The following is a 23,521-nucleotide window of genomic DNA, read 5'->3' as shown; positions in this document are numbered from 1 at the left end:
CTGGATTCTTAAATGAGCTGGATTCCAATGAGCTGGATTCTTAAATGAGCTGGATTCCAATGAGCTGGATTCTTAAATGAGCTGGATTCTTAAATGATTCTTAAAGCCATTTACTCTAAATTGTCATTAACACAATTTTGTCTGAAAAGGAAAAAAAAAACACCAAACAATTCTATAATAGTTTCAGACTATTCACAAGTGTTTTTACTATCTGAAAAAATAGTGCTAAATATTTGGAGTTCATATCTTTGTGAATGTTGCCCAAAGACTTTTATTACTGGAGAAGTACATCAGGAGAGAATACACAGGGATCCTTATACTTAGTGCTTATCATAGTATCTTTCAATGATTTACCATAGGACTGCTGCAATTTACATTCACTATAACAGAACTAAACATTGAACAGGATTCATGATAGCTATAATCTTCAGATAATTTTAACTTGTAATGGTACAAATTCTCAAAAACATAGTATCCCTGTTGTGTAGTATGTATTTTTTGTTTGTTTGTTTTTAATAATTACTTAATATCTTACTAAAGTATTGAAAGTAGTTTAAAATGTATCAGCTGCTAACAAAGGTCAGTGCTCTGCTGTTCATTGCCCTAACCAGCGGCACTGACTGCATATTTAAAACCATACCAATGAAAAAAAAACAAAAAAAAAACGAAAGGGCCAGTGAATTTGATACGTTCCCACAGGACAACACCAGCCCCTGACCCCTCGCTTTCTCCCTCCCTGTATTATCCCATTGAGCACTCCATCCTTTGTTCCTATCACAACAAACCCGAACAGATGGTGAGCCCTGCTTGGTACTGCATGACAGGCGCAAGCATTCAACCAATCAGATGTTAGAAATCAGCTGACTTTGCTTGGACAGCACCAGGTGCTCGCGTCGTATTCTGTTACACAAAGCGGGGGCACAGACGCGAGAGCGAATTCAGTAGAGAAGGGTTGTTCTCAGCAGCGTCGGAAAGGGTTTGCTGGTGGCAACCTAGGATTTCCACTGCTAGTAAGCGACGCACTGTAGCAAATGCACGGGGTTTAGTTCAGGATATAGGGAGAGATAAACAGATTCATTTGTGTATAGTACAACACTGCATTTTTATTGAGTCGCTATACATTGATTTCTATGCACAGATTTTGTTCCCAAAGTGAGAACCGCTGAGTGGAAAGCAGATGTTGGCATGTAATAGGTGAGTACTTTCATTTTTAATACATTATTTAATTGTATACAGTGTTCTACCAGAGGACATACAGGACCCGTGTTAAATAATGACAAGACAATCAAGGTGTATTGCATCTAACATGCTTTGAAAAAAAGACGAGCACGGCAAATTCACTATGCACAGTAAACGTTATGTTTTTGGAAACAATTTGACGTTTCTTGTAAACTGGTGGTCGGGATTCAAAGGTAACAAGCAGGCATGCGTACGAATCGCGTTCTCCTGTGGTAATAGCTTTAACGGGATGTTGTATTTTTTTTAGCTTGAATAATTTGCATAATTTGAAAATGCATGTTTGCATAAGAACTGCGGGTATTCAGATATGTTTAGGTATTAACATGTCAGGGTAATCGGATACACTGAACTAAATGCCCGATACAGTTCCACTAAGTGCCTTTACTGAAATGGATAAGATGCACAATCTGGCTATTCATCTTTCTCCTACCATAATTAACGGTAAGGTTACCACTTTATATTGATATTCTATGTAAGTCCCATAGGACACACTATTCCCCCAGTGAAATCGCAAAGGCACCTGTAAATAAATCAAACCGCGTTGTACAGTAGTGTTGTGAAGGTTTAGTACCACACCAAACAGAGCTGCGGTGTTTCAGGGCAGAGCATGCAGTATAATAGTTTTACTTCATAAGTCATTTCTGAATGCGGTGTATTCAATAATGATTTGTTTTATCCAGTTTGTAAATAATGTTAATTAAACGAATTGTTATTCTCTGCAATATACTTTATTGATTTTACAAATAGTACATACAGCGTAATTAAAAACTGTACATGTTTTTTTTTCTGTAAATAGTTTACTCTGATAAACAAAACAAAAACAAAACGAAAATTAAACGTGCATCTTTTATTTTGGTGAAGAGCACGTAATAACACCTAAACATATAGCCTATATATTTATTTAACTTTCAATTATAGAGTTGTTATTTCAGTGTTCATTAATGCTGACAATAAACTTATTTTGATAGAGTATTCAAGTTTGTATTTTTAATGTATTTTGTTTTATTGGTACGATAAACAGAATAGAAAAACAACGTAATGCGTATAATTTATACAAAGACGAGTGACTGCATTGTTTGAAAGTTTTCATCACTTGTTCGGCCCCGAATGCGGCAGGACTCACGGGGCAGCTGATAAGCCCTGACTGTTTGCTGTTCTGATGTAGCAGTGGCATGTGTGAAGCGCTGATTTGTATTCAAATGTAAGAGTATTCTGGCAGATGTCTCGATTCTTCTATTCACACGGAGGAATTCGAGGAGACAAGCGGTCTTAAGAAAACGAAAACAATGGGTCTTCAGTGGAAGACCTAAATAGGGAAGTGGGGGGCTGCATTGTTTGTGGTCACCTTTAGGGACTGGAGGGCAGCTGTTTGGGGTGCAGTGGTATGTAGATTATCTAAACATCCACCCAGGTATGGAATACCACATTTAGAATTACAATCTATCTTTGATACGTTTTCTACCACGCTATTTTAATCTAGAAAACGATTGTTAGTACCCAGCGCTTCATATTTCAAAGGCTAAAAGTATCTTATTTTTCTCATATCAACTTTTCAAACGATGTATATTCTTGTTTTCTTTATATATTAGTCTAGTTGTGAGTAAACCAGATATTTTTTATATATAGATTTTGTGAAATTGACAAATAGAGAAATTCGTGAAAGATATTATCCAATTAATTTAACAACATATTAAAACATCTATGCTGATTAAAATGCTTGTGAATTAAAATACTTGCAATATATTTGTTGCCCCAAGTCTCAATACTTTGTGTTTCCTTCCTTCTCCTATTTACAATCAATTGTCATCCTAGTTTTAAAGAATCACTTATTGAAATGGCACAACTTATTTGATTAAAGCTTTTTAGAATGTGGGTACCTGAATTAATTCACAGACGAAAGAAAGAAAAAAAAAGGTTGAATGCAATTTTGTGACAAGTTGTAGTAAAAAGTCTTTGTCTTCATCTCAAAGGGGGTGGTGCACCCCCTTCAAGAGGTCCTTCTGTTTATTCTATTTGACTCACAACGCCCTCTGTTTCATACCCAGCCCGCGTGTGAACGTTCTCGGACAAAAGCCTGCTGGTCCGGTGTGTGCGTGAACATGTGCAAATGCATTTATTAACTGGCTGTCACCATTCGTCAGCCGAGTCTGTGACAGGGGTCTCAGACCCTTCCAGAACAAAATAGGCTATTGAGCCGCAGGAGTCTGGCCACACCCCTAATCATCATTCTTAAGGGTGGAATACTAATAGCAGATTACTGTAATGAAAGGTATGAAAAGGTTGGGGGTAGGGAATGGGGTGCAGAAGCAGCTGCAGCATGGATTCTATATTTAATAAACAGAATGCTACACTGCTCAGGTTTTGTGCTGGCTCGACAGAAATGCTGTGTAGCTGTGCTCAACCAGAAAAACGGGACTACAATGAGCCACATGCACTTGGAACAAAAAACTTAGCCCAGTCTTTAGGAGCACTGTTGTTGTGCCACAGAATGTTCTTTCATTAAGAGGTTTTCACTTTTTTTCCCCCTAGCTACTTCAGTTCACTAAACCGCTCACAGCCATCGTCACCCTTTGTTTGCTCTGGATTAGAGAAATTGCTGAAAAGATTTTCTTCCACTTCAGTCAGTTATTCTTTTTGAAATCTGCTCAGCATCTTCTGTAAAACAGGAGGGTTCAAAATGTTTGCTTCTAAAGCATTCTCTCTGTCTTTCTCAGCTGGAGTTCTCCTTGCAGTTCAGTAAAACTGGAAGTTGCTTGGTCAGCGTTTTGTATTAGTTTTTTTCTGCTTATTCTAGTCTATTGCTTTCTTTTAATTTCTTGAAGCAATGTTGCCTGCCTTGATACCATGACAATGCTCTGGAATTAGTTCAGAACTGAAGGATCTTATTTGGATAAATCAGAGATCAAATAACCTCTAAATCAGCAGTTTTGTTTTCACTGCAGGGAAGCGACAAGGTTTTATGCAGTGAAGGATGCCCTTGTAACACTTTAGCGCAGTATTTTTGCACAGTGTTTTTGCAGTTTTCCCATGTTTTTCCCATGGCTATACTATGCATTTACCATAGTTTACACTGGTATGGAATGGTTTTGTTTTCAGAATGATCACCTTAAATTAGCTGGTCTAATTTACTCTAAATTGGTCTGAAATTCCATTCCAGTCTTATTTTCTTGCAGAATAGCTATAATTATGCATGAATCCTAATCTAAATGACTTGTAATATAGAACTACATTTGATTTGTATTTGCACATTTTTTTTTAGTAGCATGTTTAGGAAAATGTGACCATCCTGTACAGAAATACAGTGCAATGTGTTAATCTCCTTATTGGGTTTATGGTAATAGAAATAATTAACGTTTATTTGAACTTCTCCATAATGGCTTACCTCAAAGCAAATTGCACAGCTGTTCATTTCATTTTATCACCCCTATGTTTTGCACCATTTTAAACATTGCACTGTATAATAATGTGTTGTAAAATCTTTGAACGCCTACTTTATTTTCGTTTGGCAATGGTACCTTGATAACCTTGCCTTGATACAAAGGGAGGTTGGTTTTATGTAAGCAGTTATACAGTGGCAGTGTGTTAAATAGACGTGCTTTGTCTTTACTTTGCTATCGCAGATATAAAACATGAACAAAAAGACTTGAAACCTCATAAAATGGACGGCTAAAGTGCTGAGGAGGATAGGAGAAATTGAGTCATGTTTAAAGCTGACCAATTCTTAATAGGATACTATGAGGTTTATGAATTTTGAAAGAGTTAAATGAAGAACATTTATCTAAACCTCTGTAGTATGCAGTGGTTGAAAAAGGTATAGCATTTTGCTAAGATATGTGTAAAACATTTCTTTAGACTAGTCAAATTATTGTCAAAAGATTTTTGCTTCTTTCATTTTTCTAGAAACAGCGTTAACAAAGTTTCTTGGACCATTTGGAGAGCGATAATTTTGGAACCATTCAAAATTATGGAATGTAAAACCTATTTTACATGCACATGGAATATTACCACCAGGGGGTGCTGTTTATTCTAGTGCAGTCATCCGTCGTGTATCCGCCCGTTTATCCGCCATGATCAAGCTCTTATGCAAAATGCTACACTTACACGAATGTAAGTGTATACAGCATGGTGGCAGGGCAGGAGCCCAGCGCATGAAGAGGATTTTTTGTGTAAATGTATTTTGTAAATAGTGTGTATTTATTGTAATTCATTAATGAATTACTTGACGCTCCTGGGAGAGCCTGCGTGCTGTGTGGGATTGCCAGGTGTAGAATCTAATCAGCAGGTAGGTGTGTTCCAGTGGGGCGTCACGTATAAAAAGGTTCCATTTATTCACCTCAGGGCTGCTGCAAAACCAAAGCCAACTGGGCTAAAGAAGCTGAAATTCACCGGCATGCGTGTGTGTGTGTTGTGTGTGTATGTGAGTGAGAACCAGGGTTGGATACCAAAGAGTGAGTAAGCAAGTCAAAACCGCCGACAGCCAGGCAAGTAGCTGGAGTCACTCAGCAGCGAATGCACGCACCCACACGACAGACGGCTACTCTGTCACAAGCATTAATACCCTGTATCTTTCTAAACAAGTAATTTAGGGGAGCTCCCTAATAAAAGCTGAATCTCAAAACAATAATTGTGTGAATATAGGCATTGTTACAGCTTTGTATAATGGTATTTAAAACAGGATTAATTTAACCGGCTTTTTACATATCCGCCCTTACTCTGGTCCCACCGCAGTCGAATATGCTCATTGTGACCTCCATCCAATGGCTTGCATATGTGATATGACATCATGAACAGCTGACCAAAGCATTCCTTTCGTGTAAAAATTGTTTTTGCTGTCCAAAGTGGCCAAGAAACTTTGTTCAGCATGTACAGTTGTGTGCAGATTTATTAGAACACCCCGTTGCTTCTGTAGTTTTGATTTTCTATGCGTATAATGCAGGCAAATTAATGATTGTCTAATTTAATTGATGAATTTAATAGGCTACACATGCAATTCATTTAAAACAGTAAGAGAAAAGGAACACATAGCCACAAATGGTCAAATGCAGGAGACTTTTTAGAAGTTAAGATGCCTAATTAAAACAAAGTGGTCTAACATTTTCACACATGAATGCCTATTGTTTCACTGATTACTGACCGACATTCTCACACCCTGAGGTTTTCATACAGGTAGGTATATAAAGGATGGTGTGACAAATCTTGAGGTGTTCTAATAAATGTACACACTACTGTATTTTGAATGCAGGTCAGGCAGCATGTAAACCCTTTATAGGAGAGCATTGGATTGACAAGTTTACATTTTAGATAGCATATTAGAAATGCATCTTTAACAGAGCCTTTGAGTTCAGATAATGATACAATAAAAGCAAATGGCCTTTTTTGTACTTAATGCCCTCATATTGCAAATATTATCTTTTGTGTTTGAGTATTATTATTAATTATTATTTGTTTATTTAGCAGACACCTTTATCCAAGGTGACTTACAGAGACTAGGGTGTGTGAACTATGCATCAGCTGCAGAGTCACTTACAATTACATCTCACCCAAAAGACAGAGCACACAGAGGTTAAGTGACTTGCTCAGAGTCACACCATGAGTCAGTGGCTGACGTGGGATTTGAACCGGGGACCTCCTGGTTAGAAGCCCTTTTCTTTAACCACTGGACCACACAGCCTCCTATAGTATCAACATATTTGTTATCAAATGTGCCTATATTTTAGAGGATTAAGAAGTGAGTCAAGGCTAAGTCCTGCATTCTTACCAATCTGAACTACATGTCTTATACCTTTAGTTTTACTGCATGGTAAAGTGCTCACCATGTAGATTGGGTATCCTGTTTAAAATGTGAAAAGGGAACATGATAGTATGAGAAGTGATTGTAGTTTTCTTAACCACACCATCGCAGTTTATAACCATTATCTTCCTGACATGTGCTCGACACAGCTGTCCCCTCATTTGTGTATCGAATAGACACGCTGGTGGCATTCGTAGGTCGCCATGGTGACGGGAAGAATACAAGCAAGATACAGGATCCCTGGACGTGAAGGTTTAGCTGGCAGGGACATTTGGGAAAAAGAGCTAACAAGCAAGCTGTTCACACGTTACATATTCTAAGTCTGACTGCATGGGTTGGCTGTTTAGGAACAGTATTGTTTCATGGTATATAATTACAGGACTTAGAGTAAATCACTCCTTAGGTTTCAGATTTTCCTATTAAAGATTAATGGGAAACGTGCATTTTAATGCTATTATTCCTAGCAATAAATGACCCAACGATGTCTGAATGCTCTAGTAAATGGTTCCAAGAGAAGTCACATGATGAAAGCAGTGGCATTGGAAATGTGAGTAATAAAAAAAGGAAGGTCACTGAAGAGTGTATGTCCGGTAAAGAAAGATAAAGAGAAACATTTACTCAGTAATGGAGCAACAGAACCCAGTACCACCCAGAATAACTGCAAACAACATAAACAAATGAGGGGAATGGAAAACATCAATTTAATGTCATTTGAAGCTTATCTTTTCATTAATTTATATTTTTTGGTTTGTTTAAAAATCTTAACATGAGGATTGGTCATCTGTATGTAAACACCCTAAGAGTCCCAAGAGGCAGAAAGCACAGGTCTTTGATTAACAAACAGCCACAGTATACAGTAAAGTGTGACTCACACTCTCGTACAGCTGAGATTCGCTGTGCTTTTGTCTCATTTGAGCTCAGCTGTAGTAGCAGTCTAGCGAAAAAACAAAGCCTATTCTAGAACTCATATGACCTCTGATTTTCTCATTGTTCTTTTCATCTGCCATCATGTTTGTTATTGATATTGGACCAATTTGGAAATCAGAAATTGTATCTTAAGATTTTGGGACTACCAATTCCACTTCCTCAGGTTTGATTGTGTTAGTTCAGTTATCTGCGTAGTTGTATACAACCGGATAGATGAATATCTGATTGATAAATCTTGCTTCATCTTATTGCTGATTAGTGGCAAATCAAAATTAGATCGAAACAGATCTAATATCTTGGTCAGCATGTATTTAGACCATAGAGAGAGGGCAGAATGGAGTGTGCTACAGGGGCTCTGTAGAGTGGACATGTGGTCACTTTTATTGCAAAATGGCACATCTTTTGAATGAACCACACCTTATATAAAAATAATAATCCCAATGGACTGAATGACCCATATGCTGATAGACATGATTAAACGTGAGCAAAAGCACAATTGTAAATGTACTGGTGCACACTGCTAATCAACACTTGGACCCATTCTACAGATTGCAAAGTGTATTTTCTTCCCAGATCTCCATCTTACAGAGCAGTTGGTTGCCCTGATCCGAGTCCCTGCTTACTGATCCAGAAGAGAACCCTCAGGGGTTCAAGCTGCCGAGGAACCTGCAGCTACCCAAGTGTTGTTGTCGCAGGGGGAATCGGGGGATGGAGCCAAACGCTTGCTTTTTGTCTGGTAACCTGCACAACTCAAATATATGATTGATTAGCGGAGTGCAGCATAGAAGCAGTGTATAATTCTGAGTCAATGCTTTCCTTGAAAAGTCAGTTATAGATTATCTTTTCACTCTACATTTAGAAGGGTTCTGCAGAATGGTTCTGGATTTGCCATTGATCCATTTGGATAATTTAAAGAGGTGGCTTGTGAAATAACTAGAGGTTCATTATAAATGCTGATGAAGCAGGTAAATAGTATTAGGAACATATCTGAAGTTGAAGAATTTGACCTCGATTGACCTCTGTTTCACTCAGTTTGGTATTTAGACAAAGACGGGATCTTCTTTGTCTACAACCAACATGTGGAATGTGTGGCCTGGTTATAAAAATACCAGATCAAAGATATTTAGTCACAATAGACCTTGAAAAACATGTTTTAATTAACAAAAGCTGTGAATAGAAACATTTGTTAATGTGACCAGTAAATTATTTAATTTGGATGACACACATTGTGTAACAGAAATTAATTAAAAAAATATATCAGAAAGCTAATTGAATGGAAGGATTTTCTATTAAAGGAAGAACATACATATACATTGAGATAGATATATATTTTACTACTATATCCCAATTTGCCTTTTTGCTGCTGATAAAATGAAATAAAGATGAAAAGCCATCTTCATGCAAGGCAATCTCTATGCTGCTACAGTCGTTGGGTATTGTTAGGAATAAGAGTTACTGGAGAAGCGTGATCTTAATTCCATGCACCTCGCTGTGTTCCAGCAATCAACACGACATTCACTGACTACATGTTTTTGTAAAATGTCAGTTTTTAGTGTATCCTTTGAATGATTTCGTTTAATAATATTCTGTACTATGTGGGAGGTAGAATGATATTAGCATGCATTGCTTTCCTCATGGTTAAATAGGTTTAGTACAGATATTTGTTTTCGGTGCAGTTTTTTGTATTATAGTCTCATTGGGTAATTATTTATAGGTTGCCTGTTGTTTTTTTCTATCACAACAAAACATTTATATTGTAAAAACACTTGTAGGCAGTGGTCATGTATTACAGATAAAATGTTAGAAGCGTGTTATGATCACCATATAATTAAAACTGTGGACCTTTAAGGTTGAGGAGATTGACACCTAGTGTAATTGGGTGGAGGCGGGACATAGTGATCCCGTACACTACAAGTGAGCATCTTAACCACTATGCAAAAGTGGGTTTCTCTGCATTTGTAGAGCTTTTAAGCACATCTCAGCGACAGGGGGTAGAATCTGTAATGGAAGTGTATCTGCTGTACCACACAGCACTGCCCGTTATACTATGCCTTCCTTTAACCTCAGCGATCAGCTATTGCCAATTAATGAGATCCGAGTCATAATACCAACCAAAAAAAAAAAAAAACACATTTAAGTAAAAAAAAAAAAGGTGTGATATCTTTAACAAAAGCATTGACGATGTACAACACTTGCCAATTTAGAAATATAGTCCATCTATATAAAGATGTAATGTCAAACAAATGAGCCAAACTCCCCCTGTAAGTGTGTGACCATTTGTAAAGGGTATGTTCTATTGTATGTTATCTTTGCTTCCACATATGCATTTGGCTAGGTGTGATATCCTAATGAGAAGAATGATTTACGTAATCCAAATTAAATCAAGTAGATGGAGGTTTTGTATATGTGGCTAATTTTTGTTTTGGAGTTTCCACATCACCCTAACTAAACATTTAGCAGGCCAATTTTATTTGTACTCTTCTATATGCATATTCACAAAGCTTTCATGTTGCAATTAATTGTTATGCAAAACCTCCAATATTGGGAGTTGTGAAAACCAGGTAGAGGCGAGGATGCCTCCCTCTACTTCTGTGATTATTGTTGGATTCAGTAATTTGCCTTGTTAATAGCAAGAGGGGGAGAGGCGTACTGTAGATAAGAGCTCTTATGGAGCGGATTCAATTTCCATATGAAAACAAGGGGGCAGGTCATCTGTAAAATACACTGTTTGCAATAGTATTAAAGAATAATGTAGGATTCATTTTCCTCTTTTATAACTACACTCCCACATGAACCTGCAGCATGCATTTAATGTTTTATCAGGCTTTCTAGTAAATATACAGAATTATACGTATTTCACGTGCTGTTCTGGCTTCTGTTGTTAATTTAATCCTCAGTAACTGCACTAAGGAAAGCTGGTAATTAATCAACTTTTTTACAGTACTTTTTGACCCACTGTTAAGCGAGCAATGTGAAGGTTCATTGCAGGCTGGGAAGAGCCCCTGCTGGGAAGTAGTCAGGGAGGATGTTTATAAGAGGACTCAAGTCCCCCCTTTTCCACGGTGTGTCTAACATTTTTAAGGATCTCCGTGCCAGGTGTATAATTTTATGGGCGAGCGTGAATGCAGCAATTTGCATGGTAGTCACCTTTGATTAAGGAGATCTGAGTTGGAGCCCAGCTTAGATAGGCAGCCGTGAAGCCCCATGTCACTCCCAAGCGCTCTGAAGAAACCAAACAGAAACAGAAGCTGCCTTCATTAAAAACTGACTGATCACACCAACTGCTTTTAAAAGATGTTTCTGACAAATAGGAGGAAACATTAAGAAACAAAAAAGACTGGTACAATCTTGAGTTAAAGTCTAAAAGATGAATTACAATCCAAACCAGGCCAGATGATTTAAGTGGCTTGTGTAGTTGCTTTGAGTTTAGCAAACAATGTAAAATGTTTATAGCTGGTTGGAGCCCATTCTGCTGAAGCCAGTCAGTTCTTATACTATTAAAGGAATTCTCAATGTTAAATCTGTTGTTTTTTAATACTTTTTTAAAAGTGACGTTTCATGTTCAAGCATTTTTTAAGCATTCTGATTCTACTGTATTATGACTTGAGCATTATGTTGTTTTTCTATTCTTTGAAGTTCTATTATTTATTTATTTTTATGAATGAAAGCCAGACACAATTCACACTTTTTGCTTTAGCAGTAAATTCGTTTTCCTTTTGATTAAACAATGCGGCCTATTCACAAAGGGAATGATTGTGAGCTAAATGAAGATGATCTCCCCAAAAACAATTTCAATGTTTTAGACTATTGGCTTCTTTAAGTATTGTTAAAGTTAAATTAAATTAGTTAATTAGACTGCATATTCCACTTGAACAGCCTTGCTTATATATATAGGTCTCCTCATTAGGGAAACTAATACAAATAATGATTTTAATAGGGCTGCAACTAAGGGTACATTTTGACCTTCGAAGGTTTGAACCTTTAATGGTATGAATTTGCATAATTTACTGGTGATGTCACTATAACTACTTGTTTATATTTGACTGAAAATCATATTATTTTACAGGTAATCCATATAAATGGCATAAAACATTCATATATATGTAATGTGATAATGTGATATCTTGTAACAATTGTAAGTTGCCCTGGATAAGGGCGTCTGCTAAGAAATAAATAAATAAATATATAGTTTAAAAATACATTATATTGAACAGTAATCATGTTTTTATAATTTAAATAAAAGCACACGTTGTTTATTTAAATGTAATTAATGCTGCTTGTGATAGATACAGTAAGCTTGCATTGCAGCAGCACCAACTGCAGCGGACATGGGCAAAACAAAGCTTTATTTAACAGTCATCGTTACAAGCAGGTTATCAGTCACATTCACATTTTACTACTACTACAAATATTAATAATAATAATAATAATAATAATAATAATAATAATAATAATAATAATAATAATTATTATTATTATTCTTATTTCAATAGATGACCGTATGGAGGCCAGGAAATATCCAGTAAAATACAAAGATTCTAGGTATTTGCTGTCCTTGCTTTGGTACTGATTCGTGAGAAAAATCACTTTATCAGCAAATTAAGTAGCTGCACTCTAACATGTGGTTTTGCATCTCTTTCTAGAATTGTACCTTTAGACCAAAACAGAAAATGATAGGCATCCGTTAGATTTTGCTAATGAACTTGATGAAATAAAGACCATTTTGCTGAAAAGCATGTGAACTGTAGTTGTGCTTGATTAGGTGTATCAAATCTTACTTGGCACTAATGACTATTTTAATGACTAAATGTTTGCCTTGGTTTGGGCAGGCACCAGACCACAGCTTTCATATTCATTTACAACAGGAGATACTCTTCCACGCTTCTACTGATTCACTTGTTCTTTTTCAGAACTTCTTGATGTGTTTTGGTCTTCACAATAATAATTTAAGCAATGTTGACATTTCTGAAAAGGCTCAGGTTAAACAAGAATGTGTTTTTCTGATGAAATCCCATTTTTTGCTCCGTCATCCACCTCCCCATCATCCAATATTGATAAACATGAGTGCAGACGAGATGAATGTTGTTGGAAACCATAGGTCAGATAAAAAGCCCTATATACCACTCCACTGATAACTAATGTGCTCTTATACATTATTATTTATTTAGATTCCACTAGACTTGTCCTTACTCTCAATTCAACTTTATATATGTTGAAAACAACATATTAATATTTAAAGAGCGTCGCTGTCTTTGCATATTTGATATCTGCACGCAGGCCCATGTTAATGAGCAGCAGACAGGTGCTGTGCTGTAGTTATTTGTAGTCGTTCTAATAGCTGAGGTAAGCTCTGTTCACACAGTATAGTAGTTAACTCAGCAGAGAATTATGGACCTTTCATTAACTGTTTTTTTTTCCAGAGAACTGCTGTTCTGATGTTGGAAGTGTTCTGGGGTTATCAGCCTGCTGCTATAAATTCAGGCACAGATGCAATTCAGTGCTTCATTATTTTCCAGAGATGAATATCTGTGGTGATGGGGTCCAGTGGTTAAAGAAAAGGGCTTGTAACCAGGAGGTCCCCAGTTCAAATCCCACCTCTGCCACTGACGCATTGTGTGACCCTGAGCAAGTCACTTAACCTCCTTGTGCTCTGTCTTTCGGGTGAGACGTAATTGTAAGTGACTCTGCGGCTGATGCATAGTTCACACACCCTAGTCTCTGTAAGTCGCCTTGGATAAAGGCGTCTGCTGAATAAACAAATAATAATAATAATAATAATATAGTAGAGACACTTGTGTCTCAAGTTTGGGCTGATCACCTATATGGGTTTGTTTATGACTTTAAGTCTCCCTGGATAAGGGTGTCTGCTAAGAAATAAATAATAATAATAATAATAATAATAATAACATGGAAGAATCCCAAACTGATCTTTTATTCCAAATCAGCCCAGCATGAAAAGTTCATCAGATCTTCAAGTTTTGTTTTGTTGTTGTTGTTTTTTCTTTAATTAATTTAGTTTTACCGCATGGTTGCTGAACAAGCCAAAAAACAGAGTGCTTTTTGACAACCTATATTAATGACAGAGATACTGCTGTTTTCAAATGATCAATAGTTCCCAGCGTTTTTGCAACATGAAATTATTTTCATTTCGGAGGCATAGTTACACAGCGTGCACTTTTTATTAAGACAAAAGAGTTGACTTCATTGCGGAGGTGGCATCACGTGCGTACAGACCGGGATGTTGACATTGTGTGTTTATGTTATTTTTTGGGGGGGAGGGGGGGTGCAGGTTCATTATAATAAAGGGTGTGCTAGCGAGGGTGTACTGTACAATGTTACAATGAATTCAAGTGTTGATGTCCATCCCATTTCCCAAAAGGATTACTTGTAAGCCGACACATATTTGTGTATTTGTGTTTTATTAGTTCTCTGAATGATTGTGCTGCGTTTAACTTGGGCTGTCCCCCTTCAAACACTTTTGTTTGTGTCGTTATACCAAAGATAAAACAATTAGAAAACAAAAATGTTCAAGTCAGTAACATATGGTCTTCACTTTTATACCATGTATTTTCATTACCTCAGCACAGTGGTGCGGCACAATGGTGGAGTTTTACATATTTCTATTAAATTGAACAAAGATTTCCACATCGTTCATGTGAAAAACATGCCTGCTTTCAAGCTCCACCATCACTCAAAAGAAATGTAAAAATGACTTTGGCTTATGTTGTTTTCAAAAGCCCTGCTAAAATGAATATATATATATATATATATATATATATATATATATATATATATATATATATATATATATTAATATGAAGCATGTTTGAAACTTTAAAGTTCGTTTCTGGGGTCAGTTGAAGGTCTTACTCAACAGTAGATGTAGTTGTTTGACTGCCACATTTCAGAAAGCTGGAGTATAAAGTCAGTACATTTCAGAGAGTATGATAAGCGGCTTGCTCTTGCCTAATTGTCCTTTATTAACTAAAAAATATGAGTGAAGAACCAGAAAGAATCTCAGGATAAACTGCACTTGTATGCAAACATGTTACATGCACATGTCTCTGCTCTTCAACCAAAGTAGCCTAGTGTACTGCAGTTTAGCACACCATCTGAGTTTAGATGGGAAGGTTTCAGTTGCTTCATGAGTAGATCAATTAGACTAATTAAAATAAAGCAATATTTGAGGAGATATGGTTTAGCCGAAGGGTTAAATTCATTTGCAGTGATGATGCACGTTAAGTGCACATCAGAAATTCAAAATGGTTTAAATTCATGAGGAAAAATGTACATTCCCATATTAATGTTGCAAGTCAATGTGCACATTTTAAAATTGCATTTACCAGAAAACTGACTTACTGTTAAAGCAAAAAAAAGACCTTGTACCGATTAGCTTTTTATAATTTCAGAATGTTCTAATCATTTTTAAAAGACTGCAAAGAGTGGATTGCAAATCCGAAGGACACGTTTTCAATGCTTGTTCACTGTAATGACAATATACATACTGCCTGAGTTTAAGAAGTAAACAGACCAATCTGATGTCTTGTCCCGGTTACATCTGTGCTTTTGTTCAGTGAACAGTATGTCTTCATCTTATTCCACATCCTACCTTCATTTAGACACAGCTGAGTTGCATTGATTAACTTGAATACCGCTTCCCACACAGCTTTTATCAAAATTACTGAAACAGATCGGAAGTGGCTTGATTGTGAACATTACCTTTTTATATTTTAAGTAGCATTAACTGTTTTGTAAGACAGTAACTAGAAGCCTTAATCATTTGTGTTGCTAAAGTATTTCTAAAGCATGCTGTTTTCAATATATCACCTCCTTTCACAGGTTTACTAGTAATACAGCTGTTGCAGTAGCATCACTGTGGTAAATGTAAGTAAAGTCCTCCAAACACAAGGATCTTGATTGAAAAAAGAAACCATTAGCAAACATCAGAAAAGATTCTTTATTTTCTTTGAAAAAGCTATTTGAAAAGTCTATTGATATCAACAGGGTGCAATTTGTCAAAAGATACACAACGATGAAACATTACTCATGTGACAACATCTGCCACCATGCAAGTTATTGTCAGGGAAAACTTTTTTTTTATTATTCTCGATAACTAAAAAGGCAATAACAACCTACGCTTATAATCAACCAAAAAACAACTTGCTGTACTCTTGTAGGAAGTGTATTTTTGCCTCAAGAAAAACTAAGCATGGAATGTACATATTTTAAACTGGCCTGACTTGCAGTACAAGACAGTTCAACCCACTCTGTGATATTTTATGTTCCGTTACCAAACAACCGCTGCTAAATGTACTCAATCCCAACAGAAACAATGGGTTGCTGTTCTTCTGAGGCGGCTTCTGATAACTAATTCCTTTGGCTTTGAGGAGATTGTGTAAGGCTTGTGTATTAACTGTTTATACACATTAAGTGGATTCAAAAGGCTTTATCGGGAGAGTACATGGTAAGAGGACATGTACAGAGCAAAAGGGATAGTGCAGCTGTGTAGTCTTGCTTACAGTCACATTACTCTTTCATTCTCACTTCCTGTATCCCCTACATAAAGGTCAACCCCCAATTAGGGAATGCTAACTGTTAAAATGCAAGCGTACATTAATTTAAACACACATTTCAAACATAACTTAACCTATACACAAGACTTATTTTCTGTCTTATCTACTATCGATTTCTGGTTGCTTCTCTTAATTCTTCTAATTTTACAATTTTTTTAATGATTCAACGCTGGTCCATTTTTTCAGCAGAATGATGGTGTGTCTCCAGCACTAACAAGAACTCGAAAAAAAAGAACAGTTGGAGCATAGCAACAACAACAATGTCAATGTACTGACTTTTTACTGACGCATTCTGTTGCGTCTCATTTGACAACTCCCCTTCAAAAGGGTGTCGTCAGTGAATTGGCTGGTTCCCGGTGACTGTATGGTCGAAAGTATCATATGCGGTAGCTAGAAAACAGTCCACGCTGTACGAGATGTAATTGTGTATGAATATCATCTGTATAAGTGAAAATTTCCAGCAGAAAGACATAAAGTAAGTAAGTAAAAAATAGTTTTTCCCTGCCAGGGATGTAAAAAAGCAAAGACAGGGAAATCACCTCCTATCAAATCGCACCCTAGGTATAAATAAATTCACTAGATAGTAAAATGGTTCCAATGTAATAGTTACTTGGCTTCAAATACCCAGTCTTTAGCCAGGATATTTTTAGTTCAATACCACAAGAAAATAGGGGGTCGAGATTGACCACAGCATTCCACATTTTTTATTAAAATGACATCAGAACTACAGGTCCCAGAATATGCATAGAGGAAAGATTAAATTTTTATGGGATGTATTTGAGCTCCTCTGCGCCAGTCCTAACACAGCTCACAACAGAAATGTATTCATGTCAAGCTTACAGTTTGGGGATTAAGGTTGCTGTCAATACTGCTTTGATTCTTGTATTTCTCATTTATGCAATAACTGGGATTTGGATATAAAAATGAGATTGCATTTCTCCAATATTAACATTTTCAAGGGTTTAGTATAAGCTCTTAAATAACTTTTTTTTTCATAATTTAACAGTTTGGAAAGTCTCAGGTGTTTAGTTTCAAGCTGACTTAATAGTTTCAAAATGTCAAAGTGAAAATAATTTATTGGATTGTATATCTTTTTAACATGCAGAAGATGTGATTATTGCATTTTTTTAAAATTAAAATAACAATTTACTTTTCACCATGTGGTGCTTTTTGCCAGTATCAAGTGTAAGCAATACACCAACATACAGAGTGTCCTCATAATAATAATAACTCAGTACCTGAAATCGTAAAAAAAAAAAATTGTAAAAATGTGAGAGTTTATTGGTCAAATGGAATATGAAATGTCTAGGAGTGTAGGTGAAGGTTGGACTAAAGGCAGTCATGTTCATCATGTAGAGTGTGACAGGCATTTGAATGAGGAGTCTAAAAACCCTTGCATGGCATAGTCACAAGTTTATTTCCCTGTTGTACTCCCATTAACACCAGTTTAAATGTTTGCAGTCGCTGCACTATTTCCCTCGCTCACTGTTGATGCACGTACCCAAATGATTAAGACACTAAAAAGCAGAGTCATCAAAGCATTTTACACAGGGGGCTGATGCTAGTTTCAGATGTTTCTGGTACTTTTCACAGCAGTGATTGGAAGCAGCAGTGATTAAGAAAATGAAGTGTAATGGGAAACAGCGGCTAGTACTATACACCCAAGGTAAAGGTTGTGCCACAGGTTAACCTGTATAAATGTTATCGTTTCAGAGTGCTTAACCCTTACAAGTCCCACAGGACTAGTAAGGGTTCCTGCACAGCAGGGCTGTGTGTTCCATTCAGCTTACCGAGGAGCCACAGTGCCACCAGTTTAATTACATGTCTTCCTTTCCATTTATTTAGGGCAGAATGTGCAACAGAAGCCTGGTTTTATAAGTATTTTGTATGAAACTAGCTTTGCCATTTGAAATAATAATAAAATATTGAAGATCTGTTATCCCTGACTTGACTTCATGATTTGTAATTTTTAGTTTCGAGCATATAGAAGGAAACACAATTTTGTGACATAGCTGTGGTGCAAAAGTTTGCACTGGGCAGATCTGGAAGGTGTTATCGTTATAGATTGTGGAATGCCTTCATTTCATCTGCTCCAAGATTAAAATGTTACTGAACACCCTTTAGTGTTTACAACAAACGCACCACTTACCATTGCTGTGTCCTGTGCTGTATGTATTACTGAAATATCTTTTTCAACATAATAACGATTGTTTTGATATTTTTATTCACATAAATCTACTTAACCGAACAAATTATTGATCAAATCTTCAATGTGAATTGGTAGAAGACAAAACCACACCATGAAAACATCCAGCATCTGTATCCAAATAAAATGCACTTACTACATGGATGAAGCAGGTTTTCTGTTCTTACATGATTCCTTGCATGTCAAGACGGTGTGTGTATAATAGATTTTAGCTGAACTGAAACTACAGTACTTTTAGGAAATGTAATCAAACTGTCAACAAATTGGTCATCTATGTCTGCTATCTGTGGCTATCAACCAAACCCAATTTAAAAATGAGATTCTGTAGCTTTAAAATAAATGGTTTTGTCCATGAAAATCCATTAAATAAAAACTATACATGTTCTGTCTGGTGTTGAAAGAATAACATGTATTATGCCCATGCTGAATATTTCTTACAGATGCTCTGATCTGTTTTTCAGGCACGTTCTCGGATACTGATTCAGCAGAGCTAAAAGCCGGAGGCCGAAGAGCTTTGTCTAAGCACCTGGAACTGAGAACTGAGGATTCAGATCATTTCCTGCTCTTCAAACCTGTATACTATAGTCCTAGTAGTAGATACCCAATTAATGAATCGAGTATTTTGTGTGTATGCAAATTTCACACCTCATATTAAATTTAATTAATTGCTCAATTTCCTGGCTGTTGTGGAGAGACTAGCCAACCAACATGGCTAGAGAGATGACTTCCTCATTGCCTTGCAAATTACTCAAAGGATTGCTTATTGTTTCACTAACTGTGTCATCAGTGCAGAACAGCGAGTGTCCTCAGCTGTGTGTATGTGAAATCAGGCCTTGGTTCACACCGCAGTCGACTTACAGGGAAGCCACCACTGTGGATTGCAATGACCTGCGGCTCATCAGAATCCCCAGCAACCTTTCTAGTGACACCCAGGTTCTCCTCCTGCAGAGTAACTACATTGCGAAAACCACAGACGAACTGCAGCAGCTCTTTAACCTCACAGAGCTGGACTTATCTCAGAACAACTTCAGCAACATCAAAGATGTTGGCTTGACTAACCTCTCGCAGCTGACCACTCTGCATTTAGAGGAGAACCAAATAGCAGAAATGCATGATAACTGCTTGCAGGACCTGACTAACCTTCAGGAACTCTATATCAACCACAACCAAATTATCACCATATCAGCGAATGCTTTCTCTGGCCTGCGGAACCTCCTGAGGCTCCATCTGAATTCCAACAGATTGAAGGTCATTGATAATCGCTGGTTTGAATCCACTCCTAATCTGGAGATTCTTATGATTGGAGAAAACCCTGTGATAGGTATCTTGGATATGAACTTCAAGCCACTGGTTAACCTGAGAAGCCTGGTCCTGGCTGGAATGGAGCTGACTGATATCCCTGGAAATGCTCTTGTAGGCCTGGACAATCTGGAAAGTCTCTCATTTTATGATAACAAGCTGGTGAAGGTCCCCCAGCTGGCACTGCAGAAGGTTCCAAACTTAAAATTTCTAGATCTGAACAAAAATCCTGTGCACAAAATCCAAGAAGGGGACTTCAAAAACATGCTTCGCTTGAAGGAACTTGGAATTAATAACATGGGGGAGCTGGTCTCCATTGATAGATATGCACTCGACAACCTTCCAGAGCTGACCAAGCTGGAAGCCACCAACAATCCTAAACTGTCCTACATCAATCGTGTAGCATTTCGGGATGTACCCTCCCTAGAAAGTCTAATGCTTAACAATAATGCATTGAATGCTCTTTATCAGAAGACAGTGGAGTCTCTTCCAAACCTCCGTGAGATTAGCATTCATAGCAACCCACTGAGATGTGATTGCGTTATCCAGTGGATTAACTCAAACAAAACTAACATTCGATTCATGGAGCCCCTGTCGATGTTTTGTGCCATGCCACTCGAATACAGAGGACAGCATGTTAAAGAAGTGCTCATGCAGGACTCTGTCGAACAGTGTCTTCCAATGATCTCTCACGACACTTTTCCAAATCACCTTAACCTGGATATTGGCATGACAGTAAACTTGGATTGCCGTGCCATGGCAGAGCCTGAACCAGAGATCTACTGGGTCACCCCACTGGGAAATAAAATGACAGTGGATACCTTGTCAGACAAATACCGGGTCAGCAGTGAGGGGACTCTTGTACTATCCCATGTTCAGATCGAAGATTCTGGCCGATACACTTGCGTTGCACAGAACTCAGAAGGCGCGGATACAAGAGTGTCCACTATCCGAGTTAATGGAACACTTTTGGATGGTTCTCAGGTCATGAAAATCTATGTCAAGCAAACTGAATCCCATTCAATCTTGGTTTCATGGAAAGTTAATTCCAACGTAATGACTTCCAATTTAAAATGGTCTTCTGCCACGATGAAGATTGATAATCCACATATAACCTATACGGCCAGGGTACCTGTTGATGTACATGAGTATAATCTCACTCACTTACAGCCTTCCACTGAATACGAGGTCTGCCTAACTGTGTCCAACATTCATCAGCAAACTCAAAAGTCTTGTGTTAATGTGACGACCAAGAACGCAGCTTTTGCATTAGATATTTCTGATCAAGGAACCAGTACAGCACTGGCTGCAGTGATGGGAACCATGTTTGCCATTATAAGTCTTGCTTCCATTGCCGTGTATATTGCTAAGAGGCTCAAGAGAAAGAATTACCACCACTCTTTAAAGAAGTACATGCAGAAAACCTCTTCTATCCCCTTAAACGAGCTTTACCCGCCTCTGATCAACCTGTGGGAAGGCGACAGTGAAAAGGACAAGGAGGGCTCTTCTGAGAACAAGCCAAGCCAAGTTGACACGACAAGAAGCTATTACATGTGGTAAACCTGAAGGATTGTGTTTGCTTCTAGTTCCAGGAAGCACAAAGACACTCTTTTGCTTTTTCCATGCAAAAGTGAGACGTTGAGAATTTTTTGTATTTTCAGCTTTGCTAGTTTGTGGCAGAGTTGGTGGGGACAGGTGGATATATTTTTTAGTATAGTGTATCGCCGTTTTTTGGACACTAAATTGGCAGCTCCACTTGGCTTCCAAGGCTTCTTAGTTGCTGTGCTTTATTTTTGTGATGTTCTCTTCTTTGATATTGTTGATGACATTTTGGATTAGCTGATGATCTTGCAGTGGCCTGATCCATTCTGTCACACAGTGTCAATAGAGATTGCAGTGCTCCTTTCTTTGAATAAAACAGTTTTAACTGTTGTGCACTGAAACATATTAACAAGTTTGTCTACAGACTGTAAAAGCTGACAAAGGGGATTAGACTTGTTATACTCTGTCTATTGAATAACGTTAGCGGATTGTACTGTAATGTTGTATCAACTATAATTTGAACTTTTTTGACTTGAACAAAAAAAACAACTTTTTCATTTAGTACTAGTTTGCAGAGTACTGTAAAGCAATAGAAATGTGAATGTTTGATCAAATAACAGTTAGGAGATAGATAACTAAGAACCTTATCTGACATTCTTTTTATTCTTCTTCATTTTATTTTTTATTCTTTTGCTAGTACTGTCAATGGCCGCTTCATTTTGTTGTGATTTAAACACACAAAATATGTTGTATAATGAAGGCAAGACTAAAATAAATTACAATTATGTTCTGATTTTTTATATGCATTTTGGGTCTATGTGTTTTCATTTGACTGTCAAGCTGATTGTATCTGATATGCATCATTCGTATAAACATATATTACAACATTATGTAACATTATACAGAGCTCCTTCATTATACTGCCAGCTATGGGACAGGTACCAAACAAGCACTATAGCAAGGTCATTAAAAATCCAGTACTAGAAAAACAGCATGTTGGCAATCAAAACAATCGATTGTTCAGCACAGCATAATGACAAGAGTGTCTTCTATACAGTAAACAACAGCAAAGATTAAGCATCTATTTTTCTACATTTAAATTGGTTATGAGTAATTTGCTGGTGGTAGAGTGAGAGACTTAATGCATTTGTGTGCATTTGCTTGATTTGCTGCATTGGCAATTAGTGGAAAGCAAGGATAGCGGTAAAACACAGGGGAAAAAAGCATTGGTTTATATTGTACCTTAGGCACACTGATAAACCCAGATACATTACCGAATTACCTTAATAAATGATTACTGAATGTGCAAACACAATATCCAAAACTCAAAGGATTACCTCGTGCTAGGCCAAGGGGAGCTCAATTCAAACATGTAGTGTAATAATGTTTTTTATATATAAATGACATGGATAGTGGCTGTATTTACACTGTGGCACATGCTAAAAAAAAGTCATATTTCAAAACAACTTTCTCTGTCAATCAAGATTAGCTCAAGTAAAAAACATTTGTTCCGTTTCATAAACCACTGCTCTTGTGGTTTATGATGTCACATAACCCCTTGATGAAATATTTTCACATCTGCACTGCAGCCAATATATTATCCTTTGTTCCCCTACCTTTCAACGATGCCCACAAGCATTCCAAGGGGTTCTTAATGCAACTACTCAAGAACTGTGTGTTTACTGGTAGATATATACAACAGAGGCTAGATCAGCAAAAACATCTTTACATAAGTAAAGCCAATGCCATCTAGTGATCTGGCACTTTGCTAACAATACACTCCCCTGCACTAGAGGGGGCTGGTGCTTACTAACACAAATAAACTTTGACTGATCAAGCCTACGTTATTGTGTCTATGGCACTAGAACTGAGGAGCTGTCCCTGAACGCCTAGTCAAAACGCCTTACACAGGCTTAAAAACACAGCGTTTGAGTACATGTGATG

At 37.2% G+C, this 23,521-nt stretch overlaps 1 protein-coding gene across 1 annotated transcript; it reads left to right on the top strand.

The window, feature by feature from the left end:
- Nucleotides 1-897: 897 nt before the first annotated feature.
- LOC117411735 (leucine-rich repeat neuronal protein 1) lies at nt 898-22,383 on the top strand. The gene is made up of 2 exons (XM_034019452.3): nt 898-1,194; nt 19,198-22,383. The coding sequence occupies exon 2, from the start codon at nt 19,445-19,447 to the stop codon at nt 21,593-21,595; it is 2,151 nt and encodes a 716-aa protein (XP_033875343.1). The 5' UTR covers nt 898-1,194; nt 19,198-19,444; the 3' UTR covers nt 21,596-22,383.
- Nucleotides 22,384-23,521: the final 1,138 nt, after the last annotated feature.

The sequence above is a fragment of the Acipenser ruthenus genome, chromosome 25 (genome assembly GCF_902713425.1).
Source record: "Acipenser ruthenus chromosome 25, fAciRut3.2 maternal haplotype, whole genome shotgun sequence".
Lineage (NCBI taxonomy): Eukaryota > Metazoa > Chordata > Actinopteri > Acipenseriformes > Acipenseridae > Acipenser > Acipenser ruthenus.
This window is presented reverse-complemented; position numbering and strand designations above follow the sequence as displayed.